This window comes from Orbicella franksi, chromosome 12 (genome assembly GCF_964199315.1).
Source record: "Orbicella franksi chromosome 12, jaOrbFran1.1, whole genome shotgun sequence".
In the NCBI taxonomy this organism is placed as follows: domain Eukaryota; kingdom Metazoa; phylum Cnidaria; class Anthozoa; order Scleractinia; family Merulinidae; genus Orbicella; species Orbicella franksi.
The window spans coordinates 12,938,728-12,959,867 of record NC_138156.1 but is presented as its reverse complement, the minus strand read 5'-3'; the positions used below and the strand labels follow the sequence as shown (position 1 = coordinate 12,959,867).

The 21,140-nt window shown below is 37.5% G+C and overlaps 1 protein-coding gene across 1 annotated transcript in view; it reads left to right on the top strand.

The window, feature by feature from the left end:
- Positions 1-21,140, top strand: part of LOC145463948 (huntingtin-interacting protein 1-like) — a 40,398-nt gene that overhangs the window by 5,563 nt on the left and 13,695 nt on the right. Inside the window, exons 7-24 of the mRNA XM_081447741.1 lie at positions 1,276-1,337; positions 1,587-1,672; positions 4,070-4,124; positions 9,404-9,461; positions 12,235-12,310; positions 13,489-13,656; positions 14,272-14,330; positions 15,343-15,415; positions 15,854-15,895; positions 16,019-16,069; positions 16,920-16,971; positions 17,363-17,451; positions 17,983-18,030; positions 18,441-18,488; positions 18,934-18,990; positions 19,332-19,379; positions 19,942-20,058; positions 20,885-21,001. Coding sequence (XP_081303867.1) covers positions 1,276-1,337; positions 1,587-1,672; positions 4,070-4,124; positions 9,404-9,461; positions 12,235-12,310; positions 13,489-13,656; positions 14,272-14,330; positions 15,343-15,415; positions 15,854-15,895; positions 16,019-16,069; positions 16,920-16,971; positions 17,363-17,451; positions 17,983-18,030; positions 18,441-18,488; positions 18,934-18,990; positions 19,332-19,379; positions 19,942-20,058; positions 20,885-21,001 — 1,306 coding nt within the window. The remainder of the gene's footprint in view (positions 1-1,275; positions 1,338-1,586; positions 1,673-4,069; positions 4,125-9,403; positions 9,462-12,234; positions 12,311-13,488; positions 13,657-14,271; positions 14,331-15,342; positions 15,416-15,853; positions 15,896-16,018; positions 16,070-16,919; positions 16,972-17,362; positions 17,452-17,982; positions 18,031-18,440; positions 18,489-18,933; positions 18,991-19,331; positions 19,380-19,941; positions 20,059-20,884; positions 21,002-21,140) is intronic.

Here is a 21,140-nt window from a genome sequence, read left to right as displayed (position 1 = left end):
ATGAAAATACTTTAGGAAATAAGTAACTGGAGTATTGAAAATACTTGAACTTTAACAAAGGAAATTGTAGATATTCTAGGGAACCTTCAACAAGGGATAATTAAAGATCTCTCTGTTAAGTTATTAGCAAAATGGTGTTAACTTGTGAGAATCGTTACAAGCTTGTTGCATGCAAATTATAAAGAAAACCTAATGACTAGATTTTCTGCAAATAAACAAAACAAATTTCAAAGGCCTGTTTATATTTATTCATGTTGCCATGGCAATGGCACATACATAAGCTTAACCATCAAAAAACTAAAGTTTGTGTTGTTAACTTGCTTGCTGCCATTTTTGATGACCGAGGGATCAAGGGTTTTAGAGAAAAAGGTGCATGAAACACAGTTATCAAAAACTGTGTTCAGCCACCTTAAGTGAATCAAGAAGGCTTACTGTCTTGTGGTTTACAGGGTAACCCATCAAGACTTGGTTGCTGGAAATCATTTATTTATGCTTGATACTTTCATTGGAATATTTGCACCAAAGTGACTTTTCATAGGAGCTTATTGCTAATAAGTGACCTTGTAAAGTACTCCCTCCAGTGCAGGGCTGTGCTCTAGAAGTGCCCGGGTGCCACAGGTGACTAACTTTTGGCCTTGGGCTACTGGAAAAACTCACTTTTTCATATTATGCTTAAGTGCAGGGCACCCAGGATTTCATGGTTAGGAACCTTTGGGCTCCTCAAAATGTTTGTAGACCACAGCCTTGCATTGTTTAAAAGGGCATTTACACAGAGTAACATTACTAGAAGAAATGCACAAATCGTTTCTTATGATTGTGAGAATTATTGTGGAAACAGTTAATTTGTGTATATGGAGTACATGTACATGTACATTAAGTTTAAAAAAAAAAAATACAATTTAGCAGTGTTAACAACAAGGCACACCAGTCTTCCATTGTGTTCAGTGGCATTCAGATATGCACATGCACAATGATTTCATGTTTTCTTTTAGAACCAAAGTGCTGTTAGTAGTGTTTTGCTGTTAATGGGTGTTTTCTTGAGTGTTAGGGCTCTTTCCATAGGCTGCCCCTCCCCCTCCCCTGCCCCTTTCCCCCTCAACTGTTCTATCAGTGTGACTGGTGCCTGTTTTCCCCTTGTGGGGGTCTCATGGATTTTACCAGCCATGGGAGCTGTCTCCATTTGTCAGCTGCCTGCCAATAGTGGTACAGGCACACAACCTCCATTTTGAAAGGCAGTTGTAATATATAACTTACTTGATATTTTTGTTATTCTAGTTTTGAATTGTCAGTGGATATCTTTGATTACTTGGATACATTAGTAGATCTTGAGAAAAGAAGTGAGTTTACTTTTAATTTTATTATAAAATTAATTTTATTAGGAGTCTTCATTTTTTAAGTCTATGATCATGGAACAGCTAGTTAGGTGACATAGTAAGAAAGATAATTATAAGATACTTTATGCTTATGCCAAACCTTGCACAAGTGCAGAACAGTGAAATTATCCCTATAAAAGTAGCAATAAATACTATTGTTAGTAGTGCCTCATTGTTGGTTATCTTATGTCTCACTGATAACATCCTTGTTAGTCTTCAGCACACTAGACAGATTCCGTGCAAATTCCCAACTCCAGGCTGTGCAGTGTAGGATTTGTCCATTCCCTGTCATAATCCAGGTAACTATTAAGTAAATGAGGGATTTCTTCAATAATTTTCCAAATAAATTATTTAAATTCACTAGTTTACAAAAAATGAAGGCAATTTTTAAATAAGTCATTATTTAATTAATAATTACATTTCCTACGTACGTGTATTTTGATTCAGAAACAAGACAAAACGAAACTTTTCTTGACCTCCCGAGGGGAACATTGAAGTCGAGAGGAAACAAAACTCACTGTTTCCCGAGGGACTAGTTATGAAGCGTTTTGTTATACCTCCCTTATACCTCCCTTATACTCAAAAATAGAAAAAAACTGTGAAGCAATCATTTCCTTGATGCCCGCTGGCTCACACATTTGCTGTGGTTTCAAGGAGCACAACCTGATCACGTGCGAGTCAAAATTTCAAGTTGTTGTTAGGGAGTTAGTGAGTTTTGACCCAAGACATGCAACATGTCCTCCTCCAATCGGAAAATGTATTTGAGTTGAGAGGTGAAACAATAAGGTTTTTAACATCAAGTTTAAGATGCAATGCATGTACTGTCTGTATTGTACATAACATCTATGCCATTATGAACTTAACAAATAGATTCCATGTTGCCATGTGTCCATTCAGTAATAGATCACAGATGACGTCAAAATGTGGTAAGAACAAAAAAGTGTCACACAAGGTGTTAGCCGAGTGTGTCACTGATGTTCTTACCACATTTTGACGTCTTCTGTGATCTATTACTGAATGGACACATGGCAACATGGAATCTGTTTGTTTTACATAATAATGAAACAAAGTACTACAGACAAAGCTTTTTTATTTCAAAATCTTTCAACATAACTCGAAAGCTGGCCTTTGCCCACTTTGGCAAACATGAAAAAAGCCATTTGACGTAATCTATTGTCTATACAAAATGAAGCAATCTCATTGGTTGCTATGCGTAGCAAAGAATTGTGATTGGTCCAGGAAAATCACACCACTGTCAAATTTGACTCGCACGTTACGTCTCGTGGAATGAAAGCTTACAGCGAAAGCAGAATTGAACTGCGAAATCTACAAATCTTAAAGAAAATGCAGGAAAAGTCAAGTCAGTTTTTGTCATCAGAGCAGCCCTGTGAGCCGGAAAGGTTGGACGTTACCTTGAATTTTTCAGGAGTTGAAAAATACATTCGGAAAACTTGTGGTTGCGGTCAGTCTGGAGGCCATTCGATTTGAGTTTTGAATGAAAAGAGCGTTAATGACGGTGGAAATTTGTGTCCTCTGTAGTTGGTGATTCTCAAATCAGTTTGAAATAGTGTCGGAGATACCTTTTAGCTGCGACGCAGTTAGCCGTGAGCTGTAGTGAGCTATACTTTGCTCGCTGCTCTGTCCTGAAACGGACTGGAACATTCGCATCGGAAACTAAGGTTATGTGTTTATTTTAACTGATTTTAAGAAGTGATGTTTTGATGTGTCATTCCTGACATCAATCAGTGTTTCGACAATATTATTATTTTGAGACTGATAAAAGTTGAATTTTTTAAATAAATTAATCTCATAAACATTTTGTTTCTTTGGTTTGTTAAATGCAAGGTAAGCAGCAATGGCTCTCGGCTTACCAAGACCAATTTTGTGCTTGGGTTAGCCTCGCTCCACTGCCGACTGATACTGCTCAAGTGTTTTTTCTGAGTCATTTTCTTAAATAAAACAGCTTTTTCTTTCTTCTTCCTGCTTCTCGTATCTGTTGAATGCCTCGACAAGACTTTCTTTGTACCTTATCTTTTGCACAGTCACGTAAAATATTATCTAAATTCTCAAAACTTTCTGCCATTTTAAAACACAGAAGAAACAACTTTGTAATGATGACGTCAATCGCACGTCTGTCCTCTAATAGATCATAGGCGAGAACCAATCAAAATGGGAGAATAACTTGGGTTATTATATAATTAAGGATAGTTCATACAGTAATATAGTTTCTTCTTGAAAAATATATTAGGCAGTAAAATAATATATCATATGGCAATCATTTTTCATGTAGACAAATGTGAGTTGTGTAACTCTAATTAAAGTGGCTCCCAATAGTTTCCAGCATTTTTTCAGCGCTTTGATGAATCAATGAAAGCTCTCTTTTGAGTGTATAATATTAATTTAGTATCCAGCAAATGGCCAATCATTCATGAACATGTAATGGTTGCCATAGCAACCACATAATTCATTAGAGACACCCTTTATTCCCTAAAGTACAATGTATGAACATCATGTTCACCAGTCCACCAGTGATTCTGTTTTTGTTTGAAGCCACAATTGTAGAATTAACTGAAGAAGAGATTCATTAAAGTAGGATTGATCCATCAGTGGAGAAATATTGCAAAAATTCTTGAGCCTTATTACATTATGATGACCAGAAAAATAAAGCCTTTTCTTCTCCTGTGTGCTAACTTCAGGAATGCAGCGGCCTTTATGACCTTGTGGTGGACTTAATGTATAAATTACATGCAAGTAAGTAGAGGAGGTTCATTTTAACTGTTGGTAACTTGTTCACTACATGTACATGTATGTACAGATGTTATTTTACAGCATCAGTTACCTTGCTCTGTGTGAAAAAGGCTACAAAATGAGCTAAATAGACCTTGCAAGCATTCTGTATCTATGGTTCTTAATTTAATACTTTAAAGTGCCACTAACCCCCCCAAAATTTTTTCCTTTATTAAAATCGACTAGTTTCCCTGATTACATCAGCGAAAAAATTATCTTGATAGAATCCTTGCGCTTCTACAGGCATTTAAACATGTAATTTCTATGTTCATGACTGCGCAAAGTGGGATCTGGGTCAGGCTACCAGTGACATCACTTCGGGAACTGGGCTAAAACACTCAAGAGACTTTGACTGAACTTTGAGGGCAGTCAAAACGTTTTCAGGTTATTTGTGAATCGTATTTTATCAAAGCTGGACAAGAACTTTAAGTGAAAAAACTGTATCATCTAGCATTACAATTCGGAGTCTAGCTATGATTTGGACGGATGCGAAGTACATATTTTTTTCCATTTCGAAGTGTGGGTCGCCAGTCAAGATCGCGGCATTGTATAATTATATTTAGGCCGGGATCGACAATTTGCCAGTCCATTTGGGTTATAAAGGTATAAACAATGACGGAAGAGTTAGCTTACAGCTCTTAAAGAGTTATAAAGATGTCAATGAACACAAAGAGTTGGTAATTTGACTTTACGGAACGTGCAAATTTCGGCGTGTCAAAACACTTTTACATTCAAATATTAATTTCCCCCGAAATACAAGTTAAAATGCGATGCAGTCGTACTCCACTCCTGCCTACTTCTCCAGATCAATGATTGAAAATAGTTTTAACATAAGAGATAAGCAGAGATATCGGCAAACAATATTTGAAGGTGAGGTAACTTTTCACTTCGTTATTGTCAACTGACCGTAGTATATGCATATTCAATTACTGTGTACGAACACAAGCAACGCAAATTTGCATATTCCGTACTAGTGAAATCATGGAAAATCCTTTGACAAGATCTTGAAAATATGTTCAGTATACTGTCGGTTAAATATATACTATTTCTACTTCACTGTTATTTTGAATGAAATGTCCATTTTACGCACGCTAATAACCTGGGAGTCCTCAACTTATTAGTTTGCATTTTGGTTGACTGACAAGTGCATTCTTCTTTCAGCATAAATGCTTGATCCACTCTAATTTTGTAATCTAGATGTATTTCGTTCCTCAAAGACGAAGCTCAAAGAACAAAACAATTCTGTATTCGGAATGGCCATTGAGAAACATGGCCAGATTACAGGCGACCCCCGGCATGCGTGTGTTTTTATTAAAATCCACAAATACATAGCTAGTTCACCAGTTCAAAACCTCAACAATCTTCTTAGGCTTGATTACCAGCCGCTGTTCGGGAAAGGAGCTCGCGCTCCTCCCCCGAACTCACGGCTGGATTCGTAGACTTGGCTTTGTTAATTTCAACCAATAAGAAATCTGCCTGCCTGAATCGAGCAGGCTGCATAAATTAGCTTTCTCGCAGTAGTAAAGAAGTTGTGCGATATGAAGTGCGATTGCATTGGTGGGACATTTAACCAAATACCGTCAACTGATGAAATCTTGCCTGATCTAAACCATAGTGGCATATACAACACGCAAAATAGTCAACAGACTTATGCGTTGATGTAAAGTTTATATGAAATATTTCATATATGAACTGCGGTTATAGATGAAAGTGAAGAATGATCATCGCAGTTAATTTTCCAATTTAAGCAACTGGAAAGAAGAAGCCTGAAAAAAATCAGGGCTTCAACGGGATTCGAACCCGTGACCTCCACGATACCGGTGCGATGCTCTACCTACTGAGCTATGAAGCCACACATTGGGAGTGAGGTCAATTAATTGAGTTCATGTCTTCCCGTGAGGAGTGAAATGATGTAAAGTTTATATGAAATATTTCATATATGAACTGCGGTTATAGATGAAAGTGAAGAATGATCATCGCAGTTAATTTTCCAATTTAAGCAACTGGAAAGAAGAAGCCTGAAAAAAAAAATCAGGGCTTCAACGGGATTCGAACCCATGACCTCCGTGATACCGGTGCGATGCTCTACCAACTGAGCTATGAAGCCACACATTGGGAGCGAGGTCAATTAATTGAGTTCATGTCTTCCCGTGAGGAGTGAAATGATGTAAAGTTTATATGAAATATTTCATATATGAACTGCGGTTATAGATGAAAGTGAAGAATGATCATCGCAGTTAATTTTCCAATTTAAGCAACTGGAAAGAAGAAGCCTGAAAAAAAATCAGGGCTTCAACGGGATTTGAACCCGTGACCTCCGCGATACCGATGCGATGCTCTACCAACTGAGCTATGAAGCCACACATTGGGAGCGAGGTCAATTAATTGAGTTCATGTCTTCCCGTGAGGAGTGAAATGATGTAAAGTTTATATGAAATATTTCATATATGAACTGCGGTTATAGATGAAAGTGAAGAATGACCATTGCAGTTAATTTTCCAATTTAAGCAACTGGAAAGAAGAAGCCTGAAAAAAATCAGGGCTTCAACGGGATTCGAACCCGTGACCTCCACGATACCGGTGCAATGCTCTACCTACTGAGCTATGAAGCCACACATTGGGAGCGAGGTCAATTAATTGAGTTCATGTCTTCCCGTGAGGAGTGAAATGATGTAAAGTTTATATGAAATATTTCATATATGAACTGCGGTTATAGATGAAAGTGAAGAATGATCATCGCAGTTAATTTTCCAATTTAAGCAACTGGAAAGAAGAAGCCTGAAAAAAAAAATCAGGGCTTCAACGGGATTCGAACCCATGACCTCCGTGATACCGGTGCGATGCTCTACCAACTGAGCTATGAAGCCACACATTGGGAGCGAGGTCAATTAATTGAGTTCATGTCTTCCCGTGAGGAGTGAAATGATGTAAAGTTTATATGAAATATTTCATATATGAACTGCGGTTATAGATGAAAGTGAAGAATGATCATCGCAGTTAATTTTCCAATTTAAGCAACTGGAAAGAAGAAGCCTGAAAAAAAATCAGGGCTTCAACGGGATTTGAACCCGTGACCTCCGCGATACCGATGCGATGCTCTACCAACTGAGCTATGAAGCCACACATTGGGAGCTAGGGAGCGAGGTCAATTAATTGACCTCGCTCCCAATGTGTGGCTTCATAGGTCAGTTGGTAGAGCATCGCACTGGTATCGTGGAGGTCACGGGTTTGAATCCCGTTGAAGCCCTGATTTTTTTCAGGCTTCTTCTTTCCAGTTGCTTAAATTGGAAAATTAACTGCGATGATCATTCTTCACTTTCAGACTTATGCTTTAGAATCTATATTTGAATCATGTGGTGCCAGAATGTCAGATAACGAACAAAGTCAACAAAGAGAGGGATAAACGCACACATCGATCTCAAGAAACTAAACACTCGTCAACTTTATGTGTACAGTAGTCTTCTTGAAGGGAAGCGACACCAGTCTCTGGCGAAGCCAGACAAAATTAAATTTTTAAATGAGCCAAAGCAAACCGAACGTTAACCAGCAAAACATAAACATGGTGTCAACACCATGCACACCATACAACATACCATGGAGTGACCTTTGATATGACAGTTGCTACACCATAGTCAAACAGCTCTATTAGCTCTGCTCTACTTTTTTTAAAAAAAAAATACTCTTCTATAGAACCAGTATGCAATGCCCTTCCGCAACGATAATGTGAAATAAAACAGGTTGGAGGGCCAAAATTAAAAGAAAAAGTGGCAAAAACGCCACAAATTTTACGAGCCGTAGGCGTCATGTGGGCCTGCCTATGATTGTCATCAAATGACATTTCCGGCCACCTGAAGTGCCGCAAGAATTAAATTATGAATTTACGTCACAGACATGCTTTGCCGCCCACACGTCCAGCCGTCTCTTCTCGGGGAGGAACGTGCACCGGACTCGAGAAAGCGGTGGAAATCGAGCCTACAATCTTCTCTGCATCGTTGTAGAACGTAGGTTTAGTTTACTATTCGTTTAGGGAAGTCTCTATTTCAAAACATGATGCGTTTAATTTACCGTGTAATTTCGTCACCTATAGTTTCATCTGGGACTTGGAGGATCGTTTGCGCTCGAAATAGTCGGATGGCTTCCAGCTTGTCCCAAATTCATGTCTTATGTCAGTACCTTGACAATTTCAAGCTTTCCACTACAGATAGAGAAGAATATACAGGCCATGAAAATCTCTAGGTTTTTACAATAGCGGCGAACCCGATATCGAAGAAATCCTCAATGGCTCCCCAGCTTTAGCTTCGCACAGATCAGCCCACTACCTTGGTCTTTTTCTCGTTTCTGGTAGAGTTTCATCGAGATAGAGGTATTGAATGAAGAGGAATACTCTATTCCATGCATCCTGTATTGCTACAGCCTCCAACAACATATCTTCCTTGCATTCTGCAACGATTTTGACACACACTATTGCATGTTTGCATACATTCTTCTCAGAAACAAAACATTGTTATTTCCGAAGTGATGTCAAAAGCCAACTCGTCCCATTCTCTGCTATTCTTCGGTCGTGAACATGAAAAAGGGCAAATTTACAAACTTAAAAAATTCATAGAAAATTAACAAAAATAGTTACAACGATAATTTTTTCGCAGTGGTGATCAGGAGAAAAAGGAAATTTATATGAGCAAAAAAAATTTTTTAGGGCTAGTGGCCCTTTAATTTAAATTAGTGTTACCTTTTACGTAAGGCATTGATGTTTTTGTGGTTGAATTTTTCCTCTTGGTCTTTTCTCTCCACTCACTACCTTTATTCCTGAAAATTACTTTCCAATTGGTAGCCTGAGAGATTTAAAATTGTCAACCAGAGAGTACCTGGTTACCCACTAGATAACCAGACAGGTTGAGGCAAGATCCAAAACATTTCCTAGGGAAGCATGGGCCTGTACCCCTTTAGAAGCCTTCACCTTTGGCACACGTTGTTTTGGAAATCGATCACCATTAATTTTTTTATCCGTGTAGAATCCATGCCTGCTGAAGGTTAATGATATCCCCAACCATGGGAGTAGTAAATAATCCAATTCATTTCATATCGGATGTCAGCTTGAACCCGTGCTGATGAAGAACAGTGCTTTTTATTGTCTAGTAACAAGAAATACAAAGTTAGACTTACATGTAACCTAGCCTACTGTCATAGAAATCTTAATTATTTAGAACAACTGTTATGACTATTGGTGATCATTATGTATTTAGGTTTGCCAGCAGACACACTGAACGGACACAGAGAGAGGTTTTATTCCCACTTTGCTGAGTATGTAAAACTTTTGCAACGTTTTTGTAATTTTTTAACGGAATATTTTATCTCCAAATTCCCACAATTTGATTTTCTCACATACCAATAACGTACCTCACTTACATAATGTACAATAACTTATTCTGTAGTTTTTTTTTGTTCCAGGGATGTACTTGTGCAGTTATTTTATTTAGCATTATGATTTACAGAGAGCTTGCCAATTTATCTCAAATTGTAAACTGTTAATATGAATGAATTGGTAAAAGTTCAATTGAGGCCTTACACTACTGTAAAACGATATTAAAATCTTTTAGAACATCCAAGCTTTCACCAATCTACGGCATCATCAGGGATAAGAAAAAATATTCCACGTAAGGCTTATATACAGATGTAAAGTAAAAATGTGTGAAAAGCGAAAGAATGTGGGGGGTAAAATGCATGAGATAAATAAGATACAAATATGAATAAAAACGAATGATATGATCTAATGAGCGAGTGTCAAAGTACAAAGAGTCTCTAGATATGTTAAAGTAATTATTAGAATGGTTCTGGGAGTGCTTAGTTTTGTCTATAGTGCTTTCAGGATACCTGTTAAGATGGAGGACATCATCAAACATGTTTTGATGCTTTGTGGCTGTCGTTTTTGTAGAGCATTTATCGTCGATATGTTTCCGCTCATTACGAACGAAGTTGATCTTTGACTTTTCCGGTATTGCTGATTGGTGGTGAACAAAGAGTGGTTTCTTTGCTATTTTTTTGTAAAATTCAAAGGAGCTTTTGCCGTCTTTGGAGATGGTGACATTGAAATCAAGTAGTGATAGTGAGAGGCCATTTGGTGTTATTTCTGGTTTCTCAATTTCAAACTTTAATTTGGGGTGCAGATTGTTCATTGTATAGTGGAATTGGTCTGCCATTTCCTTGCCAGTTGTCTGGAGGTAAATGTTGTCAACGTATCTCCTGTAGGGGCTTATAGATAAGTGTGAAGAGAGGGTGATGGTTTCCAGTCTGTCCATGAATAGGATGCACTCCCAGAACTAGAACAACTAAGCTCTCCCAGAACCATCGGAAAGACCCATGACCTCTCAACACAGAATGGTCGTACCTAAAGATCCCATATCTCTCCGAACGTCTCAACTACAGGATCACCAACATTTTCTGAAAAGAGGGTATACCAGTACGGGTCGCGCATAAGTCATACACCCTCAGACGAGCTCTCTCTCAGAACAAGACGGAACGGACATGCATGAGGACTAACTGCCCTATCTCCAGCACCAAATTATGCTTATTATGCAACACTGTTTACCAAATCACGTGTAACAACTGCAACCAATACTTCATCGGGAGCACTACAGGCTTTATCCACGATCGTGTAAGAGAACACCTGAACAATGACAACTCCTCCATGAAGAAACACATTTTAAAGTGCCAAAACAAAGTCCACAAAGGCATCAAAATCAAGACCATTGTACTAGAAAACGACCCCGCAAATCTACGACTGTTCGAAGCGTTTTACATACGGAACTACAAACCTGCCCTCAACTCACGAGAGGAATGCAGTGAATTCATGGACCTTTTATTCTAATAATTCAACATATCTAGAGACTCTTTGTACTTTGACACTCGCTCATTAGATCATATCATTTGTTTTTATTCATATTTGTATCTTATTTATCTCATGCATTTTACCCCCACATTCTTTCGCTTTTCACATGTTTTTACTTTACATCTGTATATAAGCCTTACGCGGAATATTTTTTCTTAGCCCTGATGATGCCGTAGATAGTCAAAAGCTTGGATTTTTTAAAAGATTTTAATATCATTTTACAGTAGTGTGAGGCCTCAATTGAACTTTTACCAATTCATTCAAAATGCTACTGAAGGACAACATCAAACGATTATTGTTAATATGAAGATGAGAGCATGACCTTTATGATATTCAGACTTTAGAGTGTAAACTAATAACGGAAGGAAATTGCAAAAATGAAATTCAAAGTGATTGTAGAAAATAACATACTAGAGATAACACTTCCGAACATTTCCAAAGTAAAAAGGTAAGGTAAAGTCTGCATGCGAGCTAAGTGGCCCATCAGGCCAGAGCTTATCCCGGTTTCTGTAGCATGAAGCGACTAGGAGAATTTCTACTCCCCCCTGGATGGGATGCTAGTCCATTGCAGGGTTACCCCCAGCATTAAGTTTGCCGGTACCCATTTATACAACTGGGTGGAGAGAGGCACTGTGAGAGTAAAGTGTCTTGCCCAAGAACACAACACAATGTCCCCGGCCAGGGCTCGAACCCGGACCGCTCGATCCGGAGACGAGCACACTAACCATGAGGCCACCGCGCCTCCCACACAAATCCAATGATTTGTCTATGCTGTCAAATGTGTAAATCTTTGTTTGGAAGATAATTAAAAGTATGCTGTGGCAATTTAACTATGCATATGCAATTTATGTGTGTGTGTATTTTGCGTATACATGTATGTCCATACGTATATATATGCACACGTCTCTTTGTTATGCTTTCCCATAAGTTTCTATATATAAAGCATTGGTGACCAAACAAAAATGAAATGGAATGAAAAAGTGCCAGGCTTCAACACAAAATTTAGCCTGTGATTCATCTTCAAATTAAAACTGTCAATGATACTTTTGTCTTCTTTTAAGTGGATCTGTACCTTGCACCAGTTGTTGCTTCCATTCTCGATATATTATTAGAACTGTGTTGCAAGTTCATGTTTTGTTTTGTTTTTTGTTTTTGTTTTTTGTTTTTTGTTGTATTTTTTACTTCCAGACTAAAGAAGTTCTTTTTTGATGCTGGAAACATGGCTTATGTAAAAGCTTTAGTCCATGTACCTGTTCTACCCCAGGTATGGAGCAGTATATTAAGTGCTCTGATTTTTCCGGGGAAGGAAGGTTGCTTTGAGATTTACATTTTGGATGATATTCAGCCTTGTGGAGATACATTTGAACCCCATTGATACATATAGCATATCATATTACCAGGCATGTAGACATTATATTGCATAGTATTGCAGTATTTTTTATGACTCTTAACATAAAGTCTTACAATAGACCTTTCCCGCATTCCACTTCAGCGCATTCGAACAGTAGCTCCAGAGCGAGGTTGAGGTGGACATTTTCATACATTCGCTGTATTTTTATCCACCCTGACCTCAACTCGTCGCCATTGTTTGAATGCAGGAAAGGTCTATTACAAATTTTATGTCTTATAAACAGTCAAACCTCTGGTGGTAACCACCTCTCCTCAGTGATCAGTTTTCCAAAATACCCCGCATTTCCAAGCCAAATCACTATATTTGGAACCTCTTGTAAGCAACCACCTCTCGTAAATGGCCGTGACCACTTTTAGAGCCAAAAGTTTGAAATTTTCTTTTATTTTTAACCTTTTGTAAGTGACCACTTGACAGATAATAGAATGTAAATTGGATAATAAGGTGTTGTAACATTATCATATTCCTGGGTAGTACAAGCGACACAAATTTTTCATTGATAAGTACCGTATTTTTTGTCGAAATTCACTTTTCTCACGAATAAAACTTATAAAACATGGGGTGAGCCTCTGCAGTTACCATATGCTAATGAGGCAAAATTTTGACCCAATATGGTCTAAGCTCTCATAAGTGACCATCTCTCGTAAGCGACCTCCTAGGCTAGACATTTTGGGTGGTCGCTTTCAGGAGGTTCGACTATATTATCATTATCTGGCAACCATTTCTTTTTGTAAACCTTGACTTTGAACCTTTTTGGTTGCTTTCATGTTGTCAGAAGGAAAAGAGGACTTTATGGATAACCTCTTGAACTGGTTTCACAGAGTACAAACACAGTGAGATATCTGTGCTTCTTTTCCATTCTATTTGTACTCTAGGGCGTCGAATTGGACATAATACCTCACAGGGTCTAGAGAAACAACATCAACTTCTATAAATATCTGTAGGGTTTGAGAATGGCATCACTTAATACATATTTCATTGATTTCTTACTTTTTGAATGATTGCTAATAAAACTATAATTGCTGCTAACACAGAATCCTCCATCCTTCACATTATCTGAGCCCAAGCCAGCTTTGTTAAGATCTACAAGTGATGAGGGTCCTTTGCGTAAGCTAGCACCAACTGAAGACTTTAAGCGTCAGAGCTTGATGGAGCCACTTACTGTTCCCCTAACAGAACCATTGCTTCAAACAACTCCTCAGGTACAACAGTGTACAATGTCTAGCTTAGTTTACAACTCAGCCGTCAATGAATGTCGAGAATGTTGTGTTTGTAGCCAGTCAAAGTTGACTTTGACAGTGCTTATAAATTGTCAAGAAACCACGGTAAAGTCTACATACATGTTTGAACCAAGTGGCGCATCAGGTTTCAGTAGCATGGGGTGACTAGGAATATTTCTAAACCTCCCTGGATGGGATGCTAAGTCCATCTCAGGGTTACATCCCAGCATTAAACTCACCAGTGCCCATCTAAACACCTGGGTGGAGCAAGACATGGTGATTCAGAGTAAATTGCCTTGCCCAAGAACACAATGCATTGTCCCCATGCCCAGAGCTCGAACCCAGACCACTGGATATGGAGGCAAGTGCACTAACCATGAGGCCACCATGCCTTGACTAAACAGCATGGTACTCGAACACAATTAGTGATTGCACTTTACAGAAGACACTTTTCTGTGTGAAATAAATGAAGCAGTAGACGTCTCCATGCAGGCTTATTACACACCAGTATTGCTTATCTCAGGAAAAGAAATAGATAAAGAAATAGTCACACATATTATGCATCATAGTTTTATTATGTTGTAAATTGTTTTATAGACTCCAGAGGCCGACATTTTAGGGATCAACTCTACAGATGAACCTATACCTGATAACAGGTTTGTATTTCCAGCATTCATTGTATTTGAGTTCTTCTAGTATAAATGGCAATTTTACTCATAAAATAGAGTTAACAACTTGATGTGCATGCAATATTTTAGTCATGTAATTATGGCAGCTCATTCAGTGGGTTACCTTTAGTGGTTGTAAACACCTGAACTCTATCACCCAAGAGACAATGTCTTACTGTTGTAGAGAACTGCTTTAATAATAATTATTGTTGTGTTAGACAATGAACTGCTTAACTTGCAAGCCATGCGAAGAATTTAGAATGCGGTAATCGCTTGCTGTAATTGATACAAAGTTATTTCTTATCATACTTTTATCCATGGTTGTGGTTGCTTTCACAAACCTCAAAAAAAGAATGTGCTGTTACATTGTGTAACTGATTATTACAACTTATGCCTTATCATGCATGTTTGCGTGTACGCATTTTATACAGCACCTTTGTTGATATGTGTTCAACACTACAGTATCCTTGCTTACTGTAATCTGCCTTTTTTTCCACCTCACCCTTAGCTTATTCAATAAAGCTGGACTACAGGTCTGGGTGCACACTTGCTTGTTAGCTTTGCACGTAGCAAAGACCCTGACCCCACCTTAGCCTCACACACAAGCTGGGTTTGGCATGTCCGACACTCATTGGCTCATCCCTTTTAGTTTGCAGGCTATCACCAGGTGTAGCATGCACTACACTTGTTGGCTCATCCATTACTCATGGGGTGTGCTGCTGCCACCCCGCTTTACCTTCACTTTGCAGGGTGTATTGCTTCCACGCTATTTATCCCAGGGAGCACCCAACAACCTTAGTCCCATTTACTGCCAAATGTTGTGTGGTGTTTTTTTGTGTATTTATTTAACAAGCGGCAAATATTTGTTAATTATTTCAGTTATGAGTGTAAGTACATTGTACATGTAAAAATAATTAAGAGTAAACTTATAAAAACTACTGTTTCTAATTCAATTCTACACGATAAATAAATTATGTTGACTGTGGCTTTCATTGTCTAGGGACCTAATAATCTATCAGCTGCGAGCGGAAATTGCTGAACTAAAGCTGGCCTTAGAACGTCAAAAAAATGATGTGAGTGGTTTTCGTTTGGGAGTGGTTTAATGTAGAACAGCATTAGAAATTATATCAGTAGTGTTTCAGATACTTACATTTAGCCAAGTTTGATGCAGTTCAAAATTATTTTGTCACTGAATTCAGATCTGTTTTCTGGCTTGGCTCAAAGTCATGTGTGAGGCTGCTTTCTTTAGAAGTGTTTTGTTTGCTGCATTTAGGATCATTGTAATGTGCCAGTGGGTTCTGTATTCTTTGTCGATTAATCTTTGCTGAGACCAGGCAAAATTTGATTTAATTTGTTACTCTCACTGATTAATAAATTTGCTATCATTTCCTTTCCTGTCAATTCCTTTCCTCTGTGACAATATTAAGCAAAGTTAACTAAATCTGTATTTTGTTAAACCCACAAAAGCAAATTGGAAATATTAAAGGTAATTCTGCTTTATGCACTCCTAGGCAAAGGCTATTGAGGACTCTCTACGTTCAGAAATAGGGAGGGTAAGTTTGGTAATGATTCAAAACTGAATTTATTTTCACAGGGTATTTTAGAAAATATAGTACCGGTATTAAAATTTATGTAACTGCTTTTTAAGGTGAGGTATGTTTTATTTCTTTTACTAGCTCACAGATGAACTGAATGAGTACAAGACGATTGCAGAAAAAGCCTGTGAGGTACTGAATTATCTTTCTAAAATATTATAAAGTTGCTGTAGAAACAGTTAGTAAAAGTATCCAGAATTTTTGGATTCTTACAAGAACTGATTATGATGAAATCACTATAAGATTTATGTTGGGGAAAAACACAATTTCATAAAGTTATCATCAGATGCCTGTAGGTGAGGTGTAATAATTTGTTATTTTAATAGGCCTTTTTCAACTTAATTCTTGTTGCAATCACATTTGTTGCAATTTTTGTTACATTTTTATTCAACATTACTGAACTTGTGAAAACGAATCACAGTAAGGAGGTAAAGAGGGTAACATATGTGTCAGAACAAGTGTCCCGCACCACCAGCGCTAGACATGAAGTGACTAAATGCATACATATTTTTACTCCCCCCCCCCCCCGCACCCCACCCCCCACCCCCAAATGAGATGCTAAAGCATCACGGAGTTACCCCGAGGAATTAAATCTGCTGGCACTCCTTTATACACCCGGGTGGAGAGGGGTACTTTGACAGTAAAGTGTCTTGTCCAAGAACACAATGCAATGACCTCAGCCAGGGCTCAAACCCAGAGGACTTGATCCAGAGTCAGCTTACTGTCCATTAGGTAAATGCATCCCACAAGGAAATCAAAGCAAAGCTGTCATTTGTTTAACCAATCGGCAGGTGAAAATCAAATTTGAATTTGGCTTACACAGCTTTTCCACTCCTGCATATGTACCAGTTCCATTTTTCCCTTCAAAGTTCTGATTCATTTGTAGTTACATCAAAAGGGTTTAAGAAAACTGGTTTAACAGAATAATTGCCATGGCACATTTTGCTTTTACTTTGATCATTAGATACATTTATCGTTTCAGGAGAATGTTTTGTTAAGGAAAGACCTTGAGAGTAAAGAGGATGACAAGAAAGGTAATGTGGATATTCCCCCTGATACATGTGGTACCATTTTCACTGGACAAAGTTATTGACATTCCATTGGCCTCTTTCTATTGGCTTTCTTTCTGTTTGATGCGGCCAATCAAACCCTAAGTTCTCTAAGTGTGGAACAGCAGTTAATTTATGATAATTTTTATCTATATTATTTTATATGTTATGTTTCCCTTGGTCGTCATCATAGGTCACCTTGTATATTTGGATTATGCGTTTGTTCATCAGTTGGCAAAAATTGGTACCCAGTAGAATTGCCCTAAGACAGAGCCAATAGATTCTCTGTTCTAGACATAATCTTGTTATTACCAGAAGTGAAAGGAAAGACAGTAAATAATAATTTTATATGTTTTTGTTATTACTTTAACTGCAGATCAGAAAGGCCCAGCTGAAGAGAAATTTAACAAGCTTAAAGGAATGTATGGGAAACTGCGAGAAGAACACATACAGCTTTTAAGAACTGTAGGTTGGATGTAACAGTATACTAGAAATGATGGGGTCATTGGTGTCCTTCCACCAAATTAGTATTCTAGTTGTGTCTGCTATCTATATACTGTGACTGCATAATTATTTCATGCAAACATCAATTTTTAATTTGCTGCAAAAGTGCGATCTGTTTTACAATATTATTAATGGCCAGGTTTATTAGGAGGCAAGTGAAGTGGTTACTTGAAATTTGTCCACAAGCCAAAGAACTTTAATAACCATGAATTTTTCTTCTTGGACTGAGGGTTATTCTCCTGCTTTTCCGGTTTTCCTCCATCCTCAAAAACCAACTCTTTTAAATTCCAATTTGATCTGGAAACAATGGATGAAGAGCCTGTCCGTGGGATGTGCCACTGAAAATTTGTATTGTTTGTTTTTATTATTATTTTTATTTATTGTTGGTGATGTTGATATTATATTAAAATTGACAATGACCAGTGTCTGGGGATGTAAATTTGTATTTGACTTCAGCTTATCATCATCATATGTTTTTTCTCTCTTGGCCAGAATGCTGAAGTGAAGCAAAAACTGGGTGCATCTGAAAAGGAAAAGGAGGTATGTTGTTGGGAGATGACAAGGTACAGGCTGGTGTATTAAGCTGATGAAAATTTTTTATTAGTGGAAAATGACTTGGTCTTGTTTCAATTTCATATTCTGCACAGCAAGACAGATTTTTCTTCTCATCTTTTCCCAATATGTGTTCTTTCTGTGCAACAAATTACATGTAGTTTTGTTCTAAAAAATATTACTTATAATCTTGCGTGGCTTCTGGACTCTTTCCAGGGAACTAATTTCCACACTTTACAAGCACACTTGTAACAATCATGTGTTTTTGCTTGGTAACTCGGAAACCGTTAGTTAATCTTGGCCTTTACTTTCACTATTTATTACAACCTATTAAAGGGTGGTCAGAAAATTGTAAACTGGTTTTCTGGGTAGATTTTTTTTCTGTCTTTTTTATATAGGAATTGAGTCAAGCAAATGAAAGACTACAACAGGAAGTGGATGATAAGGTACTAAACGCTTTTTATATTCGAGCAGTAGTTAATTGTTGTAATGATACAGGTGACTTTAATACAAGTTAGAGAAACTCATTTTCTTGAATTCCTGTAACACTAGTTTAGTTTACTTCATTTTATTTCTAGTCTAGTTTATTTTAAGAATTCCAGTGAACAGAATATTTGTGTGGAATTAAAATGGTACAAAATGTCAAAAATAATATATTGGTGTTGTCACTCTTTGCTTATGTTACAAAGCGAGCTACCCTGACGAGCAAGATTAACCAAATACTGCTTTTCTTTTCTTTCTTTCTTTCTTTTTTTTTTTTGCATATGCATTTATGGCCTCATTTGTGCCTCAGTCTGTAAACAGGCAAAAAAAAATTGGCCAGCCATGTCTTGCCTCTTGACCAAACAAGCTTGGTCCATAACCATATCTAAGTGTATTTCCTCTGTGCAGTCAACAGAACTTCTTCAAGTGTTTCAAAAAGCTGAAATGGCTGAGCAGGACGGGAAGGTAATCTGGAACAGACTTTTGTACGGCTTGTTTCTGCCTTTTTTCCAGAGCCATACTTAGTGTTGTTGAAATCCCTCTCAAGGACCTAATTTTTAGTGAAAGTTATCTTGTAAGTAACAGAAGGCTTTTGATACTGTAGTGATAGTCTATCTCGGTTTCATTAATAGAGGTAACGTGATTAATTTTGTTTCCAAAAATACCATCAGAGGAATTTCATTTTTTATCGTTTAATAATTAGATTCCTTAGCGTATAATTATTAAACGTGCTTTTGAAATGAGAATGAGATGTTATTTAGATTTATACTGTTGTAATGATTGTAACGCATTGCTTCTGTCTTCAGAGAGCTGGAGACGAGATCGAAAGACTGACAAAGGAGCGTGATGAAAAGGTAGAAATTCCACGTCAACGATTTTAAAAGACACGGTAGACAGAAAGCAAGAGGCAAGAATAATCAGTGCGCCTTATACTTTACATCATCATTACTACATGTACTCTAAGACTGCGTGGAAAAGCTATCAACAACAAAGATGATCGACAATAATTTTCCAAAACAGTCCGTCATTCATATCTATCCTTGACTGACTTGTGCAGTAGGTTAAACGTTTTGAGGGAAAGAGGAACGTGATCATTTCTTTCTAGGGAACAAGGGATTATTTTTGTATTAATAAGAGGAAACAAGGGATATCTATTATTAATGAGAACTTTCGCAAAAAAGTTTAGGGAACAATGGAATTTATTAATGGGGAACAAGGGAGAAAATGAGACATTTTTGAGGGATGAAGGGAACATTATCTCACCGCCCCTGGGAGGCCCTCAGTAGACACATATTTTGTCATGAACTCAATGATCTGTCTGGGACTTAATGTCCAACTTGTCAATATACCAGGTCAGTAGCGGTGTTTAGCCAATAGTAAGAACTATTGTTATTTCTTATTTTCCATCCTCGGAAGATTTCATCTCTAATGGCGGAGGTCAAAGCCTTGAAACAGGAAAAAGGTGATACGGAAGAAGCAAGGAAAGTGGCTGAAGAACAGATAGAAAAAATGAAAAAAGATCATGAAGAAAAGGTTTTCATTTTTGTTTCTACTTTTTGTTGCTGTTGTAGGTGATTTCTTTGTCCTGGTAGAATGACCAACATCATAAACTTAATGAATCAATTTTTCTCGGGAAAACAGTTTTGTTTTCCTGAGAACCTCGAGGTTTCCCGAGACGAATTTCTATGTTGCTGGATTTTAGTGTAAACTTATTTAGGCAAGAATAATTACTCCCAAACTAACCTCTGGTTAATAGACCTGTTTGTGGGATAGTGGGTGCCAGTTACTTTACCTGCTGCCTGCCAGGCGACATTTAGAATTTTCTGTAGTTTGAGATTCTTAAAACTTAAAACTGATGGACATCCAATAAAAACAGAAACCTCACCGAAAAGTCACAAAACTGAAATCAAAGTTCTCGCTAATCCTAGGTTAATTTACTCGGGCTTTGAACAACCCGGTCCAGCTATATAACGGTTTTGTTTAGAGCATAGCTAGTAAAAGATGTCTGCTTGTGTCTCGAACAAGAGAGAATGATCTAAGAAACCGATTCTCAGAGCTCTTCGATAATTTTCTGAAATCTATATTAGATTAAATAGATTTCGAGAATTATCATTGGAAGCATGGAAGAATGGAGCCCTTTGATCATCATCTCTTGCTCTCAAGTGTACACTAAAAATACATTGTAGGATTTTCGTCAGTTGATAAAATCAACAGGGAAGACTGTCTGCCGTTTTAGTATATAAAATTATTTAATTGCACAAAATGCTTTTCAGTTCATTTGCATAAGGCAACTTAGATTTTCATATTTGTTATTTTATCTTATAATTAAGGTCTAAAACCATTTTGGTGTGATTTTTAGATGGTAGCACTCAGCAGTGATCTAACAGATGTCCAAAAGAGCAGAACAGATCAAGAGGAAGCTAAAAGAACAGCCGAGGAAACTATAGAAAGAGAACGAAAAGAACACGACGAAAGGGTCAGTAAAACTCTTTCGTTTGCTGGTTTGTTGTGATGTAGCTGTTGCTTTGAGACTTTCTGTTTCTGTTTTTTTTTTTCCATTGTGGTTTCCAATACATTTTGCGTGAATGGTCGCTTAAAGCAAACAGATTTTTGGT